Below are 19,410 nucleotides of genomic sequence, written 5' to 3' on the forward strand. Positions count from 1 at the left end.
ACTAGTATTTTAATGTTCTCGCGTACTTACTTGTGTAAGTCGCTGCGGGCAAAATAAATAAATAAAAAATGTATACCTACCTACATATTTATTTTTTGTGTCAATTTTGCAGTAATTCAATAAATTTGCACTTAATATTATATAAATATGTACTCGTCAAGATAATAAATTCTTAGTATAAGTATGTTTAACTCATGTAAGTGAATTGTAATATTCTTATGAGTAATAAAATTTCTTTAAACCTAAATATAAATGTGAAACCGTCCGAGAAAAAGTGAGGTTGGGTGGACGCGGGTGTACAGTCACCTACAATAATCTGTTACTCTGCGAAGGCCGCAAAAATATGTGTCACGCTCTTATGGCTCTACCAAAAAGTATAGAGCGGTCCTGTCATAGTAAATGTGGTAGTCACTGTAAATTTACTGCCATCTATCGACACACGATTATAACTCAAAATAAACATGTATAAAATTATCAAAAAATGAATATATTTATATGGATAAATGATTTTATTATTTTAATATCATTTTGACCCATGGTCATTCACTGATATCTTTGTGTTAAAATTGTTAAATATTATGAGACGTTGTTGTCGTCACGCCGAGTATAGGCTAAAGGTGTGTGCGCCATCTATCCGAGAATGACTTTTTCTTGATTTCCGAGGCACGTTTTTTTCTTAGACTTTATTCATTTTATACGAAGTTACATATGTCTTTGGCCCTACAAATAAGATCGTGTCAGATATTATTGCGGCCTTCGTTGTGTAACATAATATTGCAGGTGACTGTATTGAAAATAACTAGATACAAAAGTCATGACACACGCTGTTTTACAGTACAATAAAATCACCAGTTTAAAAGCACTTAGAATTTAAAAAAAAAATGTGAAATTGTGATAGAAACAAGCAATATTTACTAGTATATATATCTTCCTGCGGGTAAGTTGAAATTGAATTAACCAACGTATCACTAACAGTTTTGCCATTATAGGAACATAATAAATAATAGTAGGCTAGGTGGCGACAGCGCCAGAGCGCCACGCGCGGCTTATGGCTAGCCACCAAAATTGGTGTGGAACGGATACACCCACTTGTAGCTAACTGTTGCAAAGTGACGAAATCGCGGAGTGAGCCACGCCTGGTATAGGTATATAATCAAATTTCCTAAGTGTAGGAACATGGCCCAACTACTATTGTGTTTAATTTATCATTATCATAAAATCATAAGCAATTAACAATATTCAATTAATACAATTGTGTTCGATGTCATGGTTGTACTGTTTATTCTCGTATTTAAGACGATGTGGCGTGAAGCAGTGTTCAGTCTTCGCCATGGATTTGAGGGTGGTTATTATAGGGTAAGTACTATGATTTACGTACGTGTAATTTTATATAAGTATACACGGCCGGTTAACAATGGTCACAAAACTGACGGTCAATGTCAAATCCCATATACATTTTGTCAGGAATGTGACGATTAGACGTTACTGAAACACGACTTAAATTGCGCTTTAAAGTACAAGTTAAAATGAAGAAGTCCATAAATAAAGATGATTTGAACCACTTTCCGATGTCGAAGTAATTCTGAAGACCATGCGATAAAATGCTAACATTGGAGCTGTTCTGATGAATCTGATGATGCAGTCGGAAGTTAACCACATTTAGTTTGAGGCTGATTCTCAATAGTTCTTTACTTGATAGTTTTACAACGGATAGGAAGTGTAGTCAGTCACAAAAATATTTTTTGAGTGTTTAGTACATTGAACTAGTATTACATAATACTCGTAATAACTCAGTGGTTTAGCATAAACATATTTTATGCCAATGTTTAATGCAGATTAATGAAAGTAGGTACTAATTTAAATATACAATCACTTCCTAAATATAGAACCAAATACATATTGAAATTGCTTTAATTAAGTAAATTGTAAGCAGTGCGGTGCTAGGCGTGGCGGCGGCGGCGCGGCGCTTCCCCGCCGGGTTCAAGCTGGGCTCCGCCACCGCCGCCTACCAGGTCGAAGGCGGCTGGAACGCCAGCGGTGAGTGCAGCGCCAGTACCATACAGAAAAAATACATAATTATATATATACTGCCGTATTCGAACTTCAAGATATTCACAAGAGACGACACGTACTAGATACATTCTAGATACGTTATAGTTTAGATATCAACTAGTTCTCTATTGCAGCGCAATTCCGGCAACCAATGTCACTTTTACGTTAGATAGAGTAAAGATATCTATGTGAATTGGATCTCTAAGTCATATCCTGTGGAAATCGTTCAAGAGTGTCTCCAGAATCGCGCAAATGTCAATTTTGACAGGTTAGATCTTAAACATATCGTTATCGTATCTTGGTGATGTCTAAAAGATATCTAATAGATGTCTATTTCAAAATCCTGGTTGTTCAGACAAGGGCGAGAGCATCTGGGACCGGCTTGTGCACTCCAGGCCGGAGGCCATCAGCGACAACAGCACCGGCGACGTGGCCTGCGACTCCTACCACCGCTGGAGGGACGACATCCAGATGCTGGTGGACCTCAACATGGACTTCTACAGGTACAGTCAGCTGCAGTTACATTAAAGTTATCCTTTATATCTGCTAAGCGCCACTTGCACTATCCCACTAACCCGTGGTTAACCGGTTAACCTGTTAACCTTAGTGTCAAATGGGTAACCATGGTAACTCCAGGTTTAACCGGTTAACCCCGGGTTTGTGAATATTGCCAGTGGCCCTGAGAGGTACAAACGAAAGTATATGTTTTTCCTTGGCCCTCATAACAGCGACAGGCTCCAGTGAATGGATACCTAGAAGTAATAATTTCTTAAAATGTTTGTCTCACATATGTGTAAAGGCCCCTGTACATCTTGAGCCAACGAATTCCAGTCCAAGGGACGCAGCCATGCGGTAGGATGAGATAGCCATATCACTTGCTCCCTCTAACGCATAAATGCGTCTCTTAGACTGGCCCACGCTGGCCCAATATATACAGGGGCCTTTACATCCTCAGATTCTCGATAGCCTGGCCGCGAGTGCTGCCAACCGGGTTCCCAAATCACGTCAGCAAAGACGGCGTGCGGTACTACAGCGACCTGATAGACGGGCTGCTGGAAAAAGGCATAGAGCCCTTGGTCACCCTGTACCACTGGGACTTGCCGCAGCCTCTACAGGACTTGGGTAAGACCTCATCTAGCAAATACTACTGGACTAACATAACCTGAAAGACAAGTACGTTACCCCGGGGCCTTGATAGACGGCCTGCTGGAGAAAGGAATAAAGCCTGTACAGAATACATGGCTATAACCGCAAAATGCGGGCATCTTTCTCTGTTACTCTGATTAAGCCTTCATTGGAGTAAAAGAGGTTATAGCTCCTCCGACCTCTGAGCCGCAGCTTCTCCAGGACTTGAATAAAACCCGTATATTCTGGAATGCTTGGTTGCAGAAAGCTCGTTGAGTACTTAGCTCTTGCCGGGCCCGGACCGTTATAGGGTGAGGCATCCTTTATAATTATCATATATTATGAACAAATACAAATATTTTAAGGTTCGATAGTGTAAGAGAAATAGCGGAGCAATAGAAACATTTATAAGGAATCCTCATACTGTTTCTTTTAACCTCTTTTAACCCACATGACTTGGCGGCCTAGACAAGGTGACAATTGCTGCGCATCGCCATCGAATCGCTTTGTGTCACTCTGTCACTCTTCCATATTAGTGTGACAGTGACAGTTGCGTTTCGTACGCTACGGAGCGTTAGCGATTGGCATTTTGTCTACAAGGCCTGGTTTGTTCTTTAACTAACTGAATTCCCAGGAGGCTGGACCAACCCGCAGATCGCAGACTGGTTCGCAGACTACGCGCGTGTGGTCTTCGAGCTGTTCGGGGCCCGCGTGAACACCTGGCTTACCATCAACGAGCCACAGGCAATCTGCGATGGCGGGTAAGGCCCCGTAGACAACGACGAAACGCAACTGTCACTGTCACACTAATATGGAAGAGTGAAAGAGAGATACAAAGCGATTCGATAGCGAAGCGCAAGCGATCGTCGCCTAGGCTGGGCCGTAAGGCCCACTTTGAGCGTCAGTGCTATGGTAAAGGGCGTCGCTGCGCAGAACAGTTGCGCCAACGTTGCGTCGTGCAGCAGCCATAGAGTTGACTAGACGCCGACGCTTGGGAGACGCTAGTGTGGGGACTCTCCAATGCGTTTTATTTAAATTTTTCGTCTCTCTTATTAGGGTTCCGTAGTCAACTAGCAACCCTTTTAGTTTGGCCATGTCCATCTGCCTGTCCGTCCACGGCTTCGCGTCTTGATCGTTAGTACTAGAAACTGTAATTTGGCATGGATATGCAAATCAGTCATGCCGACAAAGTAGTAAAATAAAGGTCCCTTTTTATAGTTTTTCTTAAATAACTCGTAAACAATGACACTACAACCCTCACCGATAATCACATGCGATTTGCGATACGGTTATGTTTTTTTTTATTGAATTGCAACAACTTATCTGGAAAATATCTATAAAACCATACCGTTTGTTGCAAGGTCTTTAGAGCCCTTAATTGGCTGGAGTTTCACCAAAGCGTAATATAAATCATATAAGAAAGAGAGCCCTCTCGTGGAACTTTTTCGTATCCATTTTGAATCGCCATCTGTAAATCTGAACAAGAAGCATTTCACTATTATCTTCCAGGTACACCGGCGTGCTCGCTCCGGGGTTGCAGTCCGAGCAGCGGGGAGCGTATCTGTGCACGAAGCACGTGATGCTAGCTCACGCGAAGGCCTACAGGCTGTACGAGAAAGAATTTAAGCCTAAATATGTAAGAGGTAAGACCCCAAAATCTTTATGTTACACATTATTGTCGACATCCAACGCCGCATCAAGGTGCAAGACGTGGGATATACATAATTGCCAGAATAATATGCATGCTTGACGTGTTGCCAGGCAGTGATGGCAGGAGCACTAAATCGTTAACAGGTTAACAGAATGGTGGCCGTACACGAGGGTTTCCCCATACCGGATATATCGACGCACATTCCGCAAGCCGATAGGAAAGAGCTTTATGTCCGCGCAATAAGAGCGAAAAAGTTGTCGACGCGTCGGCTGGCGCCGGCCGATGCGAGCCAAGCCGGGCTACGACTTTTACGCTCTTATTGCGCGGACATAAAGCTTTTTCCTATCTGATTTTGCTGATTGTCGACATATGTGGGGGTATGTGTAGATATTTATGCGGCCTCACTGTCCTCGTTGATGTGTTACAGGGCAGGTGTCGCTCACCAACCACATGGTGTGGTACGAGCCGGAGACCGAACAGGACGCCGAGCTCACGGAACTCGTGAAAGACTATGCGGTAAGAACGTTCAAGGTGCTCGTACATCGTAAACAATCCTAATGTCCGTTTTTAAGCCCATTCCAGGCGGGGACAATTTTTCACCAATCTGATTAAGTTGTCCGATCAAATCAGGCCGTGCGGACGCAAACGCCAATTAGTGCGGAAAAGTAGCACCATATACTACCTACTGTAAAAAGTAATTTTGGATGACACGATAGAGCGACCCGGGTCCGGGCCGAAGCATCCGACACTTCGTTTTCTATAGAAAGGATCACGTGGTCACCGGTCCGGACTAGTGTCCATCCTTAACTTGTTTTATTCCAGATCGGTCGCTACTCCCACCCCATATTCTCGGCTGCGGGGGGCTGGCCGCCGGCGCTGGAGCGCCACATAGCACAGAAGAGCAGAGAAGAAGGCGAACCGCGCTCCAGGCTACCACCCTTCACACAGGAGGAGATCGAGCTGATCAGGGGTAAGTTACATTTTATACATTTAACTAGGGGCATTTCGATGCTTTTAGGGTTTTTGATAATTTGTTCTTAGTACTCCTAGCTCCATAACCCTTTGATTGATTCTGCTCTTATGCGTCGGTATGATTCAGCCTATATAATATACGTCCCACTGCTGGTAACAGGCCTTCTCTCATATGCGAGATGGCTTGGGCTATAGTCCCCAGCCCAGTGAGGATTGGGGACTTCACATACACCTTTGAATTTCTTCACTGATGTATGCAGGTTTCCTCACGATGTTTTCCTTATATTAGGTATAAAAAGCAAGGGTAGGTGGCTTGTTACAAGAGCATTGGTCACTTTAGGAATTAATTCCATTCATAACGTGTCCATGCATGCAATTTTGCAGCCCGCTGCATGTTAGTGATTGAGTCTATGGCCTGGCAAATAAAAGTACGGTAGTAGAAAAAACCTGGCCGAGGACCGCGAAAACTGGCGCATACTCCACCGACAAGAGCCATGCTCTTAAATTATGATGATGATGAGTAGAAAAAACATTAAGATTGACTCACGTTACTCGTAGATCAGGCCGTGTCCGGGCCAGACCTACCGTCGCTTACTTTTCTATGGCATGACAGGCGATCACGTGATGCTTTCCATAGAAAACGATGCTGCGGAAGCTCCGGCCGGGACACGGCCCGGTCTAAAATGAGTCATTCTTTATTTTTCCAGGCTCGTACGACTTCTTGGGGCTGAACCACTACACGACGAAGACAGTGCGCGCGGTGCCGCCGGGCGAGGAGGTCAGCACAACCGTCTTCGGAGGCTTCGAGGAGCTGAGGGCCAAGCTCGGCGCCCGACCCGAGTGGCCCGCTGCCACGTCCAGCTGGCTCAATGTAAGGCTACATGCGAGCTTGATATTGACTCCTGATGATGATGCTCTCCTGACCGATTTCGGCCACAGCCACTGTGTGCTCTGGAGTTGGCAATTTCTAACTCGTGTTATTAGAGTGTAGCTCCACTCTCTGGTGTGCCCTATTCGACAAGCGACGTATGACGTATCGTGTTGATCTCCCGTTGATGTGGGAAAAATCATAAGTGCTCGAAGTACAACGTCAAAATTTGACATAGCAATCCACATTTACTCGTAGATGACAACCAAACTAAACCGAACCACCCCGAGTTCAGACTTGAGTTTTGGTTGTACCAAATGATATTACCCACAGTGGATCGAATCAACACTTGATAAAATCAACATGCAATAAAATCAACTGTTGATTTGACGTGGATTACGCTTATTTATTTATTAAATCTGACAGTTGTACATGTCGAATTTGGCCCATTATTGATAATGTAAGTATGACCACAGAATAACTAATAGTACTATGGTATGACTACTAACCTACTAATATTATTATCTGATTATTCCCAGCGTTACTATTATATTTTTCTTTCTTGACATGTAAAATGACTTTACAAATACATGAGTATGAGCATGATCTCTCCGCCTTCGAAAGCAAATCCAACACCCTCTATTTGTCAATTGATATAGTGTAATTTCTAATCTACCTTTCCACATCAGACTCAACAACCAATATTTATTCAACAACCAGATTAATCCCGAAGGTTTCCGCTCCCTCCTGTCGTACGTCAAGCAGCAGTACGGCAACGTGAAGATCTTCATCATGGAGAACGGAGTGTCTGGCTCCGGAGAGGAGCTGGATGACCAGGCCAGGGTAGACTACTACCGGAACTACTTAGCACAGGTAGATAATATCAAAGAGAACACAATCACAGATGTAGTGCGTAATTGTTTTCCATCGTATTTTCTCGGAAACGTTCGTATTTGTCTTGCTATTCCAGTCAGTCTCGGCACAAAAAGTACTGAGGTTGACTGAAGTTGCATGACAAACACAAACGTTTCCGAGGAAGTACGATGAAAACAATTATGCACAACATCTGTACCACTTCTGGTCAGGCGGTTCTTAAAGATGCACAGTGATTATTGACCTACTTAGGCCTTTCACAACCTCAATGACTGAATTTATGAAAATTTAACACTTATGTTCGACTTTAATTTGTTAGCATTTCGATTTTAGGATTTAAAATGGCTAGCGACAATACTACACGTCACGTAATAGAAAATATATATTTGACATTTAGGGTCGGCTGCACCAAACTGTTCGTATCGTTAAAGAGTTCGCTAATTTTTTATGTATGGAAAGTTTCATAGTAAAGTGCCGGGGCGCGCCGGCTGACGTTGATCAGTCTGTCAAATGTGGTTGGTGCAACTGGCCCTTAATCGTTTATAAAGGCACTGACCTTGAGCGTGTACAGATGCTGCTGGCTATGGAGGAGGACGGAGTGGACGTGGTGGGCTACACCGCCTGGTCGCTCATGGACAACTTCGAGTGGATGGATGGATACCAGTGAGTAATGACATTATATAAAGGGGATGGGTTAGGGATGTTGGAGCGATGAATGGATTGTGTGAAAGAGGATATGAGAAAGAAAAAACCGGGCAAGTGCGAGTCGGACTCGCGCACGAAGGGTTCCGTACCATAATGCAAAAAACGGCAAAAAAAAACGGTCACCCATCCAAGTACTGACCACTCCCGACGTTGCTTAACTTTGGTCAAAAATCACGTTTGTTGTATGGGGAGCCCCATTTAAATCTTTATTTTATTCTGTTTTTAGTATTTGTTGTTATAGCGGCAACAGAAATACATCATCTGTGAAAATTTCAACTGTCTATCACGGTTCGTGAGATACAGCCTGGTGACAGACGGACGGACGGACGGACGGACGGACGGACAGCGAAGTCTTAGTAATAGGGTCCCGTTTTACCCTTTGGGTACGGAACCCTAAAAAAAGTGAGTGCTGAAGTGACGAAAGACAGAGACAGAGAAGAATGGAAGAGAAAAACATGTTGTCCCACCCCAAGTAGCACAGATTAGCTGTATAGCAGCCGCATAATGAAGTACGAATACGCTTGAAGCTGGAATAAAAAAGCTGCATAAGAGCTGTATAAGCCTCTTTTCAGCTTTTATAACTCTTAAATGGGCACAAATTATGCAGCCTTAAGTTCACATAGCTGTTTAAGAGCATTGTAGCAGCAATTTAATGGAATTATAAGGGGTAACAGGAGTTATAAGAGGTGTATATTGACTGGGTAAGAGACCACCAGTTACCCTTTATTCAGTTAATATGTCACATGTGCGCCCTAATACCGGAAAAGATTGACGTTGGGCTGAATAAAAGATAATTATTAACATACTTTTACACCTCTGCCTTAAAAAACATATTTATATTGAAGCAAAAACCTTTAGCGCAACAACACCATAAGTCATTTTGTTAAAGTGTTTAGTTAAATGTTAGTACATGATCTTTTATATATTAATGTGAGAAAGATGTTTGGGAATGCAAGTTTATTGACATTATATATATACATTATCTAAGAAAATTTCAATGCGCCACGAGAATAATCAGGATTTATTTAAATTAATGATATAAATAAGCTATTGTGTAAAAACTATTTTAGTGGTTTGGACGGAATTATGAGATAAAAAGTTAATAATACGTTATAGGAAGTGCTAAACTAGTGATTTAGGTTAAGAACTCATGCACAAAACGTTATTGTTGCCCTTAAAAGTTGGAAAAGTAATTTAAATTTTGTAGGTTATCTATCTATCTATACATATAATAAAGCTGAAGACGGTCAAAAGTCTGTAATTGGAAGATATTTGAAAAAAAGTTGGCTGGGGATACTTAGAATCGATAACAGAACACGTTCCAACAGTTTTTAGATTTTTTTTCTGTTTGTCTGTTTATCTGTTTATCTGTTTGTCTGTTTATTTGAACGCGCATCACGTGAAAACGGCTGAACGGATTTTGATGCAAACTTTACTAATCTATCGACAAAATCTCCGGCCAGGTTATAGGCTATAAAAATTCAACCCTTAAAAGGGGGGGTAGCCACAACACTCGCTTGATTCAAGTTTGCCCCTGAATCTTATGGCGCTACTTAGGAAGGAAGGGCAAACTTTTTTCAAATATGTGCTACCACTATTGAGTACCCAGGTAAACTAACAGATGGCGCTGAATTTAATACGTAGTGACATGAATAAGCCACCGAGGAAGGTTTTTGCCAAATTAACTCTAAGTTTAGATGAGGGGGTACGGACATCAACAAATTTAATTTAATAATTATGTCGATTTAATAATATACAACAAAATTAAACGACAGTAAATTAATTACCCCTCATTGCACAGTGACATCTTTTTCACGACTACCCGAAAAAAGTGAGAGAGAGTGTATTGTGTTTTCAGCGTTCGTGTTTGTATGTAGGTATATATTTATTTATCTGGGTTTCACTCTCTCTCACTCTTTTGCGGTTCGGCGTTAGGTCTTATGCGAGGCCTTCTGCCTTTCGGCAAAGTTGATCTTCTGCCTTAATTACACTTGGGCGTGGATCCAAGCTTTTCTCTCTCACAGCTGGGCCTACTGCCTTGCTCACACTTTGCCAATTCAATTCTCTTGGTCAATTCCAAGCTCTGTTTTCTTGCATCTTTTATGCATGAAAACAACCTCGCTGAAATCCTTAAATATCGAGCCCTATGCGAAGCTAGGCTGATAGAAAACTGTCACATCCCTTCTTTGTATGAAATCCTGGATTCGCGTCTGGTTGGGACTAAAAGTAAAATTGGGTTTTTTATATCGAAAAATTTTCGTGCTCGCTTCGCTCGCGTTTTTAATATCTTTCTAAGGTATGATAAAGGTGACATTCGGGTGGCCACTGCAGCAGCATTACTCTGTTGCAACGTTACTGTCAATTTTCGTCATAAAATGATGTGACCGATTTCCATACTAAAAGTAAAAATGTACAACTGTCTATCATATTGCGTTTTTATATCGAAAAATTTTCGAGCTCGGTTCGCTCGCGTTTTCAATCGCTTTCTAAGATATGATAAAGGTGACGTTCGGGTGGCGACTACAGCAGCATTACTCTGTTGCAACATTACTGCTGCGGCACTGTCAATTTTCGAGATAAAATAATGTGACTGATTTCCATTCTCAGCTGTAATGCGGCAATGAACTTCACTCAATTTACCAAAAAAAATAATGTAATCTGAATGACCCTACAGGGAGAGGGGGCACCATGGTCTAGAAATGCTTAGGGCATTAAAATATCTTTATACGGCCCTGCTTTGGACTTAACCCGACGTACGTGTCGCGCTGTAGGTGTACGCGTTCCAAAGCCGGGCGCCTTCGGCGCCTTCATACTCTATATAATCTATATAAAAGAATCTGGCGTAGCCCGACAACGTCGCGCGCTGCACGCGGTCCAAAGCCAGGCGACTTCGACTTTCTCATACTAAAAGAGACGTACGTGACACGCTGGTCGGGCAAAAAGTCGGGCGTAGACCGATGTACTTGACACACTGTGCGTGTTCCAAAGCCGGGCGCTTTCGGCGCCCTACTCAAAGCGTCGGGAGTAGACCGACGTACGTGACACGCTGTACGCATGCCAAAGCCGGGCGCCTCCCTCATACTCAAAGCGTCGGGCGTAACCCGACGTACGTGACACGCTGTATACGCGTTCCAAAGCCGGGCATCTTCGGCGCCCTCATACTAAAAGAATCTGACGTAGCCCGACAACGTGGCGCGCTCCACGCGGTCCAAAGCCAGGCGACTTCGACTTTCTCATACTAAAAGAGACGTACGTGACACGCTGTATGGTTACCAAAGCCGGGCGCCTTCGGCTCCCTCATACTCAAAGAGTCGGGCGTAGACCGATGTACTTGACACACTGTGCGTGTTCCAAAGCCGGGCGCCTTCGGCGCCCTCATACTCAAAGCGTCGGGAGTAGACCGACGTACGACCACGCTGTACGCGTTCGCAAGCAGGGCGCCTCCGGCGCCCTCATACTCAGAGCGTCGGGCGTAACGTACGCGTTTCAAAGCTGGGCGTCTTCGGCGCCCTCATACTAAAAGAGTCGGGCGTAGACCGACGTACGTGACACGCTGTACGCTTGCCAAAGTTGGGCGCCGAAGGCACCCTCATACTCAAAGCGTCGGGCTTCGCACGACGCACGTGGCACGCTGTATGCGTTCCAAAGCCGGGCGACTTCGGCGCCCTCATACTAAAAGTGTCTGGCGTAGTCGGACTACTACAAATCGCGCTCTAAAAAGTATGAAACAATAAGATAAAATTATTTTAAGAAATTATCATGCAGGAAATTATAAATGTTATAATTTTTTGAATAAAAAAATACAGCGTAATGTAATTTACTATTTTTTATATATTTAGCAGCTTACTGACACAAACCGAATTCCACGCGGGCGGAGCCGCGGGCACAGCTAGTATACAATAAAATGGCGGTCAATGTTAAAAAGCAACGTGAACCGTTAAAATTCTAATATGCAGCATACGACTGTTATATATCTGATTAAGATACTTAAGTGAACCACTATAAAGTCCAAGTCGTTCTTTCGATACACTAGTGAACCTCTAAACAGTTATAAGGTATCTTGTGAACGTTTAAATAGCCGCTATACACACAGTCTCAATGGTAGTATAATAGGCTGCTTAGCGGTAAACATGTTCAGCGCTAAGCCGTATTATGCGCCACATGTGTTCGATTATACGTCTATTGGTTTCATAACAGTTCACTCGTTCTCCCTTATAATAAGTCAGCAAAATAAAAGCTGCTTTAGCGGTAAACATCTTCAGTGATAAGCAGTATTATGCGCCACATGTGTTTCATTTATAGGTCTATTGGCTTCATATTAGTTCACTCGTGCTCCCTTAAAAGTCAGCGTAATAAAAGCTGCTTAGCGGTAAACATGTTCAGCGATAAGCTGTATTATGCGCCACGTATGTTCCATTATACGTCTATTGGCTTCATAATAGTTCATTCGTGCTTCCTTAAAAAGTCAGCGTAATAAAAGCTGCTTAGCGGTAAACACCTTCAGCGATAAGCTGTATTATGCGCCACAGGTGTTCCATTATGCGTCTATTGGCTTCATATTAGTTCACTCGTGGTCCCTTAAAAGTCAGCGTAATAAAAGCTGCTTAGCGGTAAACATGTTAAGCGAAAAGCTGTATAATGTGCCACATGTTTTCCATTATACGTCTATTAGCTTCATAATAGTTCACTTGTGCTCCCTTAATAAGTCAACGTAATAAAAGTCCACAATTACCTCCTTATACAGCACATTATCCACTAAACAGACCTTATAACGGTTAAAGCATTTGATAACCCTTAAAGCTGTATAGGTTCGTAGCAAATATACCTTTATATCACTCTTTGCGTATTAATGGTAGTTTTCAGAGCCGTAATGCAGCTTTTAATCAGCCCTAAGCTATATAAATATCACTGAAATCTATTATACAGCTGTAGGACCACGAGTGTGCTGTTATAAGTGTCTTAATACGCACAGAGCGTTAGATAGAACTAAAAGTGAGTTGTTATAGAGCTATCTGTGCTACTTGGGACATAACGTGGGATAAAGGCAGGGAAAAGAAGAAGAATGACATTAGATAACAACGTTGCTGTGTTTGTAACGTCTCTGATGCATATTAGATATCTCTAAAGTTGACGAAAAATAAAGTGAGCCGATCTTGTTCAAACTTGTTCGAGAGAACGGCTCACTTTATGTTTTGTCAACCTTACTTGTATGTATATGAACCAACGAACCACTGACTTAATATTATGAACGGTATGATGCAGGTCTCGCTTCGGGCTGTACCACGTGGACTTCTCGTCGCCCATGCGTACGCGCACGGCGCGTCGCTCTGCGCGCTACATGGCGGCCGTGGCGCGCACCAAGGACATCGACGCACAATACCACTTCGACAAGAAGGCGGACGAAGGGCAACATACTGTACAATTTTGCGTGCGATTATCGTTGCCCGCGCCCCTCAAGACCCAACCCCGACTTGGACATGAATTCAATATCTCGTTTCACGAGACTAACTGATTATGTTTTTGTATACTTAAGTATTTTGTTTAACTGTTGTAAGTTCATGTGTCTTTAAAACTCTCTGACATTTTAGGTATTTATGTAATTTATGTGTATTTTTATTTGCACCGTGCAAATATTATGAGATTGCCACTCATATAAAACAAGAACTGGGCTATAACCACGAAAATCGAAGTTCGCAAATTGCGGGCATCTTTCTCTGTCACTCTTCGAGTAATTAGGAGTAATTATGTAATAAACTCCAATGTAATTCATTGGAGTAAAAGAGAAAGATCCCCGCATTTTGCGAATTTCGGTTTTCGTGGCAGCTCCTCTGATTCGTACCTACAATGTATTTGTTTATTTTGTATAATACTTTAAACCTTAAGTATATCCTCCTACACCAGCTTACCCTAGTCTTGTACAATTTTAATCACGCTTAGGATATATTCTAACAGCTGCAATCACCTCTTCCTGACACCTTCACTCGTCTTTGTCATCCCACCCCCAAATTTGGTGAGAGCCATCTCCAGTACGCATAACACGCTTCCGAATGATGTCATCAGAAATAGTCTTTAAGTCGTAAGCCCAGCCGATTCTCGCAAATAAATTTATGAACGCTGTAGTCAAACTAAACGTCGTGCTTATTCCGAGTTCTGACGTCCTATAATCCCAAGGAAAAGCGTGGTGGTAGTTATGGGCGCTTTCTCCTAATAATAAATAATTGAAAAGATGAATTTCTGAAGCCGCCATGTCCTTGTCGTAGGGCTTGTACCCCCATTTGTGGAGAGCGGAGTTGACGAATCCAATGGCGTTGTATACGCAGAAGCGGTGGAACATCCCGGGCACTAATATGGCGTTTATCCAGGTCTCGTTCCAGAAGTAGACCGGGATAATAGTGGGGAGGATGAAGCAGATAATCGTGACCAGGATTACGTAATACCTGGAACAATTAAAATGAAAACACCGAGTTCAAAGCTAAGATAAAGTATGACTAAAGCTAGACCGGGCCGAGGCGTCCCCGACATGTCATTTTCTATGACGGCTGATCGGAGATCATGTGGTGCTTTCCATAGAAAACGCAGCGCAGGAAGCCCAAGCCTGGTCTAGCGTGAATCATCCTTAAATCTGGGGCTTTATGACAAGTCAATTTCGCGCATACACGAATCCGGTTTGAGATATTCATCGGGTTGTGATATGAATGTGTGCATCGCCCGCATAAACACGAGGGAATCGGCGCATTTTTAAAATCGCAGTTTCATCTTAGTGATGTTACCTGTGCCACTGTATTTTAACTTTGTGATTGAAAAAGAAATACATTGTCTTTATTTTTCTTACTCACTTTCGCTGAAACTGCAGTATAGGATTTGCTTCGACATCGCTAATGTCCAGCCCCATGCTTTTCCGCTCGAACTCCAGGTGTTTACCCACCATCAGCCATCCTACATGGGAGAAGAAGAACCCTCTCTGGGAGTTGTGTGGGTCCGCGTCCGTGTCCGCATACTTGTGGTGCATGCGGTGGTCGCGTACCCAGTTTATCACCGAGTACTAAAAACAAAACGCTAAAACGTGAGGAAACAATAATACGTCGTGTCACGTTATAATATAACAAATAACCTACCTCTACCTACGCCTGGATATTCTGAATTAGCGTCGCTTGGAAGCCAAACGTTGGGCATTTTTAGCAAGAAAGGGAAAAATTAAGTGCATTCAAGATGAGTTTCAATTATGACGAAAATTTTCGATGAAAATACGAGACGTGAATTTTTTGAATTGTGCAAAAAATATTACATAATGTTATGTCGTATCAGGACCTCAAAATAATAGCTGAGAAGAGCTCTTATAGACATAACATTGTAACTTAATTATTTTTCATAATTTTTACCTGGAGAGCACTAGTGTGGAAGAACGTAAGGATAAGTTGGAGAGGCCATTTAGCCTTGTAGGCTTTGTGGCTCCAGAGCCTGTGGGCTCCCGCGGTGACGCTCAGGAGCGACGACACATACAAGAAGATGGCTGTGGAATTAAACACAAGTATACAGGTAAAACACATCAGAAATAAGGCCATCCGCAGCAGAACCAAAGTAACCGATGTAGCCCTCCGAATCGCTAAACTTAAGGCAGTGGGCGGAGCACATTGCCCGTAGAACCCATCGCCATTGTGGCGGAAAGCTTCTCGAGTGGCGACGTACCGTAAGGCGCAGCGTGGGTAGACCCCCTACAAGGTGGACTGACGACCTGGTAAAGGTCGCGGGGGTCCGCCGGATGCGGGTGGCGCAAGACCGGTCATTGTGGCACTCTTGTGGCCTATGTCCAGCAGTGGACGTCCTCTGGCTGATAAGATGATAATGATGATGAGGTAAACCACACGTTCTTAACGTACAGTCTCATCACCAAGGCGTTATAACTTGAGCTGGATTTGTCTTGTTGATGAGCGGCGTATTGACCTTTAAGTACGTCATACTGGTCTCGCATTTATCTGTGGGGTGACTTTTATATAATATTTTATAGAAAAAAACCGACTTCTCAAAACAGTTGGAAATGCCATATAAATTATTGGCTGATATTTAACTGCTCACCAGATATAGTAATCCACTTCGTCACCTTTTTCTGGTAGCACATTTCATTTCTTTAAGGGTCGCAGTTCTAACCTCACCTAACCTTACCCACTTTTCTAGTAGCATTTCGTTTCTCTAAGGGTCGCAGTTCTATCCTAACCTAACCCACAAATCGACGAAATCGCCAAACTATGCGTCGTTGAAGAGTTCCGTTCTAATCATCATCAGTTCCACTTCATCAAACGCGACAGTTTTTAATAAAAATGCTCGATTTTCTGATGAAAATACAAAAATCTCTATACGCATGCCTTTACGATTTAAGGAGTTCCCTCGATTCCGCATGGATCCCATCATCAGAACTCGAGCTTGACAAAAATGTGGCTTAAAAACTTAACTTGCTTGACAAACATAACGAAGAGGACAAATCGCCAAACGTGAACTATGCGTCGTTGAAGAGTTCCGTTCTGATCATCCTTAGTGGTTCCACTTCATCAGATGTCACTTGTTTGAATGTATATGCTTGATTTGTTGATAAAAACATAAAAAATCACTATATGTATGCCTTTAAGATTTGAGGAGTTCCCTCGATTCCTCATGGATCCCATCATCAGAACTGGGTTTTGACAAAAACGGGACCAATCTGTATGCATATACATTCAATCAAAAAAAGAATTTTCAAAATCGGTCTTAGGATTACGCAAACTCGGATTACACGCATTTAGGTCAGGAACGATTTACAGCTTGCTGGGAATTAACTCTGCGTAAAAAATATTTCGTTGGCCTATCAGACACATTATAGTTATTTAAATCTTACTAAATATCTTCGTTTGCCATGTCGCCGACACTAGGAACAGGTAGCCTCCATACACCCCGCTTATATAGACCAACGGAACGAATATGATGATATGCCACACGTAATGGGTCTCCCACTTTTCGTCTCCGGCTTGCTGGACCGGCGTCTTCGCCAGGGCCGCGTCCTTCGTCTCCACGTCATGCTCGAACAGCACACCATTCGCGTCCGTCTCTTGAGGAGCCATTCTTTCAAGTCGTCAGTTAAAATCTTTAACAAAAAAGAACAGTCATTTAAACTGACCACTTTTAGACACGCTTGTTTTGGATCTTCATGTAGCATGACCTACGACAACGTATCTTTAATTGTACAGACTTGCTTATATTAACATACAATAACAACATTATGTATTAACAAGTACGTACATTATATTTTTGACCTTATGAATTCCCCCATGCATGAATATTAATAGGGTTTGAACTAAAAAGCCAATTCGACCGTTACGTACACTTGACATCAAAACGATATCTGCACGGATATCATGGTCGCATTTTTATCACCTGTCATGTCATGCGTCACTTTCGCACTTTCATACTTGTTAGAACGTGACAGGCATGGTGACAAATGATAAAAAGGCGGCCATATTAGCTTAGCAGGATGATGTCACTTAACCATCACTCGCCCGTACGTTTTGCTTGCGCTAATACATGTGCAGACAAGTCAGGGCAAAGTGAACGCGCGAATGTTAGTTAACTGACATCATTCAGATACCAAGTGTACGTTCGAATTGGTCCGTAACAGTGAACGGAAATTAAACATGGACGCCGCGATTGAGAACATTTACCATTCAAATTCTCGAAACAATTAGCACACATACACAATTACGCGTACATTTAATTAAGGTGAGGTATGCCCGGGGAAAATTTTCAGATTCTGTCAAATTACCCCATTTCACACACAAGCAAACGTCACTCACACTACCTCACTTTACCGGGACAGGTCAGTGACCCATCCTGTTTTTTTTAAGATGCAAAAGAGAGTATTTTGAGTTTCGTCTTAACCACTAGCCTCCTTTGAGGAAGAGAAACTCTAAAAAAGTTCCATTGAAAGAAGGAAGACAAAACAATATATTTTATCTTGCTCTCCTTGTCTGTTCATGTCACATGTGACGTACTTAAGGTGGTTCGATTTTCATACAAAATTCAATCAAAGCTCATTAAGTAACTACACACTATTAGTACATAAATATTTCCGCATTTATCTTCCTTCGAATATTCGTTTGCGCGAAATTAACAGGAAAACAATGTTTCATACAGAAATCATGCAAAAATCATAGTTAAATTTTCATCAATTTTACGTATGTGTGTGTCACAAATGTCGTGTACAGATACATTTGCGACGTTGCCATACCATTTCCGACGTTGCCGGGCTGACCACGGCGCGAATTTGGAGTGCCGTCATGTTTAGTGCAATTTTGTTGACACTGACGTTTGACAGGTACTTAATTGACCTAAGCGAGAATAAGTACCCGAAGTTCGTCAGCTTAGCTAAGAACTATCATGGCGTGTTATGCAAACAGTCGCTTTTTTGCTTACAAACGGAAGATTCCCGGTTCGATCCCCAGTCAATTGTATGCTGGAACATAACTTTTTGTATTTTTGTTACATCTAAATTTCGTATTGTTTTTTTATTTTTATTTAATTTTTCTTATTATCATAAATCGATTGATTAAGTATGGTATGGGCTACACGTATTCGTTTATTTTTGACAAAGAAAATTAGAAATTATACTCTACCTAATCTCTCTTATTTTTACAATCAGGACATCCTCACTGCAATAAAAAAGAGATATATAAAATTTTCTGTGGATAAAATAATGGATTTTGTCTATGAATGAAAAACACAATTATTACTATAGTTTGTTTTTTTTAGCATTAGAAATAAGGTAAACAATCTTGACGTGTCTTTTAATTGAAAAACACATTTTAAAAATAAGTTACGGCAAATATGTAACAATTATAAATCAAATACGATCATTTATATTCTTCTGCTTTCATAAGTAATAGTTTTTTGATTTTTAAAAAGCGTTTAAATCTGTGTGCCTAGCCAAGATGCCAGTCGTTCGCTCCGTAGCGAACGTTAGGGTAATACCTGTCTCTATCACTCTGTCATATTAATGCGACAGACACGGTTGCGCTTCGTTCGCTACGGAGCGTACACCATTGGCATCTTGGCTAGGCACCCTGGTCATCTGGAAAGCGAAACACATACGGAACGCTTTTCTATTACTCAATACAGTGGCCAGCTGCAGATTCGGCGGTAA

At 42.2% G+C, this 19,410-nt stretch overlaps 2 protein-coding genes across 2 annotated transcripts; one reads left to right on the forward strand and one right to left on the reverse strand.

The window, feature by feature from the left end:
* Positions 1–1,278: 1,278 nt before the first annotated feature.
* Positions 1,279–13,758, forward strand: LOC134667062 (myrosinase 1-like). The gene is made up of 12 exons (XM_063524361.1): positions 1,279–1,356; positions 1,934–2,037; positions 2,408–2,555; positions 3,008–3,174; positions 3,812–3,938; positions 4,687–4,820; positions 5,256–5,344; positions 5,651–5,798; positions 6,508–6,671; positions 7,389–7,541; positions 8,113–8,204; positions 13,509–13,758. Exons 1-12 carry the CDS (start codon positions 1,331–1,333, stop codon positions 13,756–13,758), a joined length of 1,602 nt encoding a protein of 533 aa, XP_063380431.1. The 5' UTR covers positions 1,279–1,330.
* A 465-nt stretch (positions 13,759–14,223) lies between these two features.
* Positions 14,224–17,348, reverse strand: LOC134667063 (acyl-CoA Delta-9 desaturase-like). Its single transcript, XM_063524362.1, has 4 exons — positions 17,113–17,348; positions 15,626–15,756; positions 15,083–15,288; positions 14,224–14,683 (listed from the first exon to the last, which is right to left on the reverse strand). Exons 1-4 carry the CDS (start codon positions 17,333–17,335, stop codon positions 14,224–14,226), a joined length of 1,020 nt encoding a protein of 339 aa, XP_063380432.1. The 5' UTR covers positions 17,336–17,348.
* Positions 17,349–19,410: the final 2,062 nt, after the last annotated feature.

Source organism: Cydia fagiglandana, chromosome 8 (genome assembly GCF_963556715.1).
Source record: "Cydia fagiglandana chromosome 8, ilCydFagi1.1, whole genome shotgun sequence".
Lineage (NCBI taxonomy): Eukaryota > Metazoa > Arthropoda > Insecta > Lepidoptera > Tortricidae > Cydia > Cydia fagiglandana.

Bases quoted from the DNA above. Each gene is read 5' to 3' on its own strand.
- LOC134667062 (XM_063524361.1), top strand. From the start codon at position 1,331: ATGGATTTGAGGGTGGTTATTATAGG. The intron at 2,038-2,407 runs GTGAGTGCAGCG...CTGGTTGTTCAG, and splicing joins AGGCGGCTGGAACGCCAGCG to ACAAGGGCGAGAGCATCTGG. The intron at 2,556-3,007 runs GTACAGTCAGCT...TTACATCCTCAG, and splicing joins CTCAACATGGACTTCTACAG to ATTCTCGATAGCCTGGCCGC.
- LOC134667063 (XM_063524362.1), bottom strand. From the start codon at position 17,335: ATGGCTCCTCAAGAGACGGACGCGAATGGTGTGCTGTTCGAGCATGAC. The intron at 15,757-17,112 runs GTAAGATTTAAA...TTAATTCCACAG, and splicing joins ATGGCAAACGAAGATATTTA to CCATCTTCTTGTATGTGTCG. The intron at 14,684-15,082 runs GTGAGTAAGAAA...TAATTGTTCCAG, and splicing joins ATACTGCAGTTTCAGCGAAA to GTATTACGTAATCCTGGTCA.